This window comes from Formica exsecta, unplaced genomic scaffold (assembly GCF_003651465.1).
Source record: "Formica exsecta isolate Colony F162 unplaced genomic scaffold, ASM365146v1 scaffold21, whole genome shotgun sequence".
Classification (NCBI taxonomy): domain Eukaryota; kingdom Metazoa; phylum Arthropoda; class Insecta; order Hymenoptera; family Formicidae; genus Formica; species Formica exsecta.
The window spans coordinates 2,860,546-2,866,474 of NW_021849398.1; the positions used below are offsets into that span (position 1 = coordinate 2,860,546).

At 32.6% G+C, this 5,929-nt stretch overlaps 3 protein-coding genes and 1 long non-coding RNA gene across 5 annotated transcripts in view; 3 read left to right on the plus strand and 1 right to left on the minus strand.

The window, feature by feature from the left end:
- Positions 1-39: 39 nt before the first annotated feature.
- Positions 40-1,844, minus strand: LOC115234868. Its single transcript, XM_029806226.1, has 4 exons — positions 1,705-1,844; positions 1,139-1,297; positions 754-935; positions 40-311 (listed from the first exon to the last, which is right to left on the minus strand). The coding sequence occupies exons 2-4, from the start codon at positions 1,282-1,284 to the stop codon at positions 55-57; spliced, it is 585 nt and encodes a 194-aa protein (XP_029662086.1). The 5' UTR covers positions 1,285-1,297; positions 1,705-1,844; the 3' UTR covers positions 40-54.
- LOC115234871 lies at positions 1,304-2,027 on the plus strand. The gene is made up of 3 exons (XR_003883958.1): positions 1,304-1,499; positions 1,583-1,808; positions 1,892-2,027. It is a non-coding gene; the product is annotated as an uncharacterized LOC115234871 (long non-coding RNA).
- A 1,411-nt stretch (positions 2,028-3,438) lies between these two features.
- On the plus strand, positions 3,439-4,790 carry LOC115234927 (NADH dehydrogenase [ubiquinone] iron-sulfur protein 6, mitochondrial-like). Its single transcript, XM_029806344.1, has 4 exons — positions 3,439-3,484; positions 3,827-4,008; positions 4,114-4,290; positions 4,457-4,790. The coding sequence occupies exons 1-4, from the start codon at positions 3,454-3,456 to the stop codon at positions 4,520-4,522; spliced, it is 456 nt and encodes a 151-aa protein (XP_029662204.1). The 5' UTR covers positions 3,439-3,453; the 3' UTR covers positions 4,523-4,790.
- Positions 4,791-4,892: 102 nt separating this feature from the next.
- LOC115234929 (NADH dehydrogenase [ubiquinone] iron-sulfur protein 6, mitochondrial-like) overlaps positions 4,893-5,929 on the plus strand; it is a 1,611-nt gene continuing 574 nt past the window's right edge. The window contains exons 1-3 of one of the 2 annotated variants that reach the window (XM_029806348.1): positions 4,893-5,080; positions 5,186-5,362; positions 5,529-5,594. In XM_029806348.1, the coding sequence (XP_029662208.1) occupies positions 4,940-5,080; positions 5,186-5,362; positions 5,529-5,594 (384 nt within the window). In that variant the 5' untranslated portion in view covers positions 4,893-4,939. Of the gene's footprint in view, positions 5,081-5,185; positions 5,363-5,528; positions 5,863-5,929 lie in introns of those variants that run through there. The other variant, XM_029806346.1, reaches the window with a different exon arrangement.

Below are 5,929 nucleotides of genomic sequence, written 5' to 3' on the forward strand. Positions count from 1 at the left end.
AGAAGAGAGATATAGATACATAGAAATATAATTATATGATAGATGCGCTAGTTATTAACGTGTGTATGTGGATAATAGTAAAATTAAATATAATATAAAATTATACGATATATATACCTTGTGTCGTCGAGTCGACTCGATGATTTCGACACTATTTAATCGTGATTGAGATCCGTCTATACTTCGCGGCGGCGGCCTAACTATCACCATGCGCTTCTCGGATGCGACCACTGTACCTTCCGGAAGAGGTGGCGCGAGCGGACTCATCGGAGACGGAGGGATATCATCCGATTCCGAAAGATGCTGCATAACTATAAAAAGATCCGGATAAGAATATATATGTAACGGATAAGGAAATATGACAGCGCCACGTACTTCTTTTCAGTTGATCCAATGTTTTGATTTTAAACAAAATATTCCAAGAATATATATACCATGCCGTTCCATGCATTATCTATTCGTTTCTATATTATTATTTATTCATATTTTTGTTATAACTTTTTTTAGTACCGTTATATGTGCTATATGTTAAAAGTTTCAAAAATACAGAATAGTTTTGTTAACTATATGTTGTTTGATGAGATTAAACATTACATTATATGTCGTGCTAAACTGACGCGATTCTTTTATCAAAGTTTACTTCAATTTTTTTTTGAGGAAAGTAGTTCATTTCTCTTAATAGTAGCATCACGGTTTGTTTCTTCGACGATCTAATCTCTCTGTTCTTAATAGGCAAGACATCAGTGCACCGACCTCTTCTAGGAGAATCGCTGGCAATGCTGTCAAATACATGATCGGACTGCCATTCGTCGTCATCAGAGTGACTGTCACTACGCCTGATGATTTTATTATCCCGCGAAAGCGCAACACCAACCAAAACATCCTTTGATGATCTGGCTGCCTCCTCGGCTCTATCCAGCAAATCCTTTTCAAACCTATAAAAGAATTACATTATTACATTATTTATTCCTTTATACCCTTATTTATATCTTTAAAAATTATATGCAATAAATTGTATTTTTTAGATTTTACCGAGAGCAAACATTATCGTGTGATGTTTCAAAACAATTTAAGATAATTAGCGTCTTATCCGAACATAGTGAATGAACGCACATCCAAAAAATACAAAGATACATGCCAGTTAAGTGGTCCTCCGACCGAAGTAAGCAGCGGCAATCGTCGGCGACGCGCACAAATGGTGTAGACAATCACTGCCGAGATCGCCCCGGTAGCAGCTCCAACTGTGCCCAGAACGGCGACTACTCCGGCACCGTGAACATCCATCTTAATTGCGAATCTATATCCACATCGTTACGTTTAAATCTTCTGTCAACGAGCGATATATTGCGGCTGTCAAACAGCTGTCGTTCGATCTCGCCGCAATTGATCTCGAGAATTAATCGCAACGATATTATCAACTTGAAGCCTTGAAACCGTAGTTTGCTTTATATATTTTATATATAAACATCTTTCATTAACACATCTTTCTCTTTGAGTGTGTACGTCCTGTTTTAATATAAAACTATAATTTATAAAAAAAATCTAATTATTTAAGTTATTAATATTTAATTTCTTAATTCAGACGAGGTTGTCATTGTAAGAATGAAGCACACGAACGCTTTACAATGGAAATGTAACGCAAGAGACACAGAGATCATCAGTCTGACATACGGTAGAGCGAGATAAATGTACGTCAACACTCACCCCGTTCTTGCGACGTTACATTATTCTCCTGTTCAACTGGAATGAGAGGCTAGCGAGCAAGGGCTATTCCTTGACCCTCCAATAAATCACAACAGAGACATCGCGTCAGTAGCTTCGGAAAGCAATTCGTCACATTCGCGACTATCCACAGCTAATACATATACGTATACTCTCTTTCACCTTGTAGACTCACCCCTAGAAGAGCGTTTCTGTGCGCCTGCGTTCGTATACGAGCGATGACGAGGGATCATCGAGCGACCTTGAATTGTGGAGTGAAGAGTACGATTCGGAAAGTTTTCCTACCAACTCTCTTACGCGCAAAAAGTATAATCAGCGAAGATCGAAATGATAAAGAAGCATTCTCAGGCCCAAAATTTACATATAAAAAATATATAGTCCAACTTTTTTTACATGACAAGCTTTCTTTAGGTATTATCTTTAAAAAAATTCTGTGAATAAAAAGTGTAAAATGATTATTAGCGATCAAAGTGTGATAATTTTTTTTATATGATTTTAGCTAATATTGTTAATAATCAACAATCGATTATTTTCGATAAATCCAAGATCTTGTTAGTAAATAAAAAACAATTTTAATAATTTTAAATTTTAGATATTTTTTATATTTACTATTCTCTCTTCTCGTTGAAGTGGAGGGAAAAAAATCTTTTTGACTTAGATATATAATTGCTAATTTTTTTAAATAATTTACTATATAGATATGTATACAACTCGGAATTGCGTGAACTTAAATCCGGCACTGAGAAGAACAGCTATTTATCTACTTATCCCACATTGATACGTCAAGAGAGAAAAAGAGAGAGAGAAAATCGATATCTTTATTGAGATTTCCGTGCGTAATCGCGCCCTAAATCGCTCTTTTATGACCCAATATCATTTTCGTACAGCGAGCCCAAATTATGTGTGTGTGTGTTTCGTTCTCTGTGAAAATTTTTACATATAGGATATCTGATAAAAACTTGGTATTCACATTTAATGCGATAATTCTTTTTTATTTTTTTTACGTGTGTATATGCGAAAAGGGAATAAAGGTCTAATATCGCATGCGAAATCTTGTTTATGGTTCGACATATTGCATTTTTAAGTATAAATCCCCAAAGATGCTTTTTTTTTCTTTGTAATGTAACGAAACGCAATTGAATCAGACAAATATTTGTTCTACAAGTAAAAATTATCAGTATTAAAAACCATAGATTAAAAAAAACACAAGAAAAAAGAAAGGATTATATTAAATTATACACACACACACACACATATATATAATATTAATAAAAAAATTTTACGCATAAATATGTAAAAGACATTAATATATAACACACTGACTATACAGGGTGTATATAAAGTCTGTTCCTACCCCCTATATTTCGGAAATGGCTCAAAATTATGAAAAACCGCGAAATACATGTTCGATCATTTCAAAAGGCTACTTTTTTAAGGGTTGGAGGACTTGTCTCCCCAAGAGGGTGCCCCAACTCAAAAATTTCAAATAGAACCCCCCATATATATTATAGTATATCGTTTGAAAAGGCAAAAATATAGGGGGTAGGGACAGATTTTATAGACACCCTGTATGTTAAAAGTAAGAGAAGAGGGAGGGGAAGGTCAAGAATTTATTGTTAGTCATAAGGGAAATGAATGGAAACGTTACTGATTTCGATTTGCATATACTTGCGCTTGTGTGGGTAACATGTTCTACACATTTGTAGTTGAATAAACTTCGTGTGTAGAACCATGTTGACGGAATTGTCCGAAGCACATCGAAGTTAGTAAGATTTGCTATTATCCCTTCTCATTGCAAATTTAGGCTGCGTTTGTATGAAACTACAAGTGCTGCAAGCAATTAATTCACCAATCAGGATAAAGAAATCTTTGCCTCGATTAGTTGATCAAATACTTTCAGTACTTATGGTATGTATGTACAGCATCAAAGCAAATGCAGCTTTAGTTTCACATCTATGACTTTGACCTAGTTTACACCGATATATACTTTAATACATATTAAGTACTACACTGGCCAATCATAGCCATTCCATTCTTTAGAGGAAAGGCTATGATTGGCCAGTATAGTACTTAGTACGTATTAAAGTATATCGGTGTAAACTAGGCCTATATCTATGGAAGATCAATCGTCAACAATCGTCAAGTATGGCGACCAAAAGAGTGAGGGAGTTATGTACCCCTTTTAGCAAATTGTACAGAAAAAATACGTCCGCATTAAATACGATAACGCAACGTATGTATGCAACTGTGAACGAAGGTGACACTCAAGTAACTCACACTGGTCAGGTGAGCTATCCTTTATTCACGCTCATTATTTGAAGAAAAAGGGTTTAACCCTTTCAATAATTTTTTTTTTTTTTTCTTAAATCAAAATTATATCGATTTTATCAGGTATTCGAAAAAGATGACTATCGATTGGTAAGATTCGTGGACAGGCCAAAAGAAGTTAATGAAAATTGGGCGATTAAATTGATAAATGAAGTGCCACCATCTCCTAAAAAAGAAAGAATAGTAGCTTGCGATGGTGGTGGAGGCCCACTTGGACATCCTAAAGTGTATATAAATCTGGTAAAATATATGTCAATATACACATAGACTATTTATATTCAAGCATATGTTAGTCAATATTCATTGTTGAAAAGATTTAATTTATAAATAGTACTATACAAATATAATAAATAACATATTGAATCTATTTAAAAAAAAAATCATATTTGTTTTATTCTTTTTCTAGGATAAACCAGGCAACCATAGCTGTGGTTATTGCGGTTTACGTTTTTATAAAGAGGATCATCATTAGGTAATCACTATATATAAGTAGTTACATTATCAATTAAAAAATATGTATATATTTTAGAATACAGTGTGCATGTTTTATGTTGAAATAAAATAAAACTGTGCAATTTATACAATGCATTTTAATCATATCTTAACTGTACCAAATAATATATATTTAATAATATAGATTTCTATAAAGCCTGCTATCAGATAGTGTACCAGTATCACGACATACTTGTATATGTTTGAATAAGATGTTAATAATAAATAAATAAGTTTTTAAGATATCAAGATTACGATTTATATCTATATTTGTTAGATTATATAGTTGTATAGGAAAGGCTATGATTGGCCAGTATAGTACTTAGTACGTATTAAAGTATATCGGTGTAAACTAGGCCTATATCTATGGAAGATCAATCGTCAACAATCGTCAAGTATGGCGACCAAAAGAGTGAGGGAGTTATGTACCCCTTTTAGCAAATTGTACAGAAAAAATACGTCCGCATTAAATACGATAACGCAACGTATGTATGCAACTGTGAACGAAGGTGACACTCAAGTAACTCACACTGGTCAGGTGAGCTATCCTTTATTCACGCTCATTATTTGAAGAAAAAGGGTTTAACCCTTTCAATAATTTTTTTTTTTTTTTCTTAAATCAAAATTATATCGATTTTATCAGGTATTCGAAAAAGATGACTATCGATTGGTAAGATTCGTGGACAGGCCAAAAGAAGTTAATGAAAATTGGGCGATTAAATTGATAAATGAAGTGCCACCATCTCCTAAAAAAGAAAGAATAGTAGCTTGCGATGGTGGTGGAGGCCCACTTGGACATCCTAAAGTGTATATAAATCTGGTAAAATATATGTCAATATACACATAGACTATTTATATTCAAGCATATGTTAGTCAATATTCATTGTTGAAAAGATTTAATTTATAAATAGTACTATACAAATATAATAAATAACATATTGAATCTATTTAAAAAAAAAATCATATTTGTTTTATTCTTTTTCTAGGATAAACCAGGCAACCATAGCTGTGGTTATTGCGGTTTACGTTTTTATAAAGAGGATCATCATTAGGTAATCACTATATATAAGTAGTTACATTATCAATTAAAAAATATGTATATATTTTAGAATACAGTGTGCATGTTTTATGTTGAAATAAAATAAAACTGTGCAATTTATACAATGCATTTTAATCATATCTTAACTGTACCAAATAATATATATTTAATAATATAGATTTCTATAAAGCCTGCTATCAGATAGTGTACCAGTATCACGACATACTTGTATATGTTTGAATAAGATGTTAATAATAAATAAATAAGTTTTTAAGATATCAAGATTACGATTTATATCTATATTTGTTAGATTATATAGTTGTATATATAGTTTAAAAAATATTATTT

What these genes read in the sequence shown, in the direction of transcription:
- LOC115234868 (XM_029806226.1), bottom strand. Translation starts at nt 1,284, where the DNA reads ATGGATGTTCACGGTGCCGGAGTAGTCGCCGTTCTGGGCACAGTTGGA. An exon ending in GTCGGAGGACCACTTAACTG is followed by an intron (nt 936 to 1,138) that starts GCATGTATCTTT and finishes ATTCTTTTATAG; the next exon opens with GTTTGAAAAGGATTTGCTGG. An exon ending in CAGCGATTCTCCTAGAAGAG is followed by an intron (nt 312 to 753) that starts GTCGGTGCACTG and finishes ATCTTTTTATAG; the next exon opens with TTATGCAGCATCTTTCGGAA.
- LOC115234927 (XM_029806344.1), top strand. Translation starts at nt 3,454, where the DNA reads ATGTTGACGGAATTGTCCGAAGCACATCGAA. An exon ending in ATTGTCCGAAGCACATCGAA is followed by an intron (nt 3,485 to 3,826) that starts GTTAGTAAGATT and finishes GGTGTAAACTAG; the next exon opens with GCCTATATCTATGGAAGATC. An exon ending in AAGTAACTCACACTGGTCAG is followed by an intron (nt 4,009 to 4,113) that starts GTGAGCTATCCT and finishes CGATTTTATCAG; the next exon opens with GTATTCGAAAAAGATGACTA.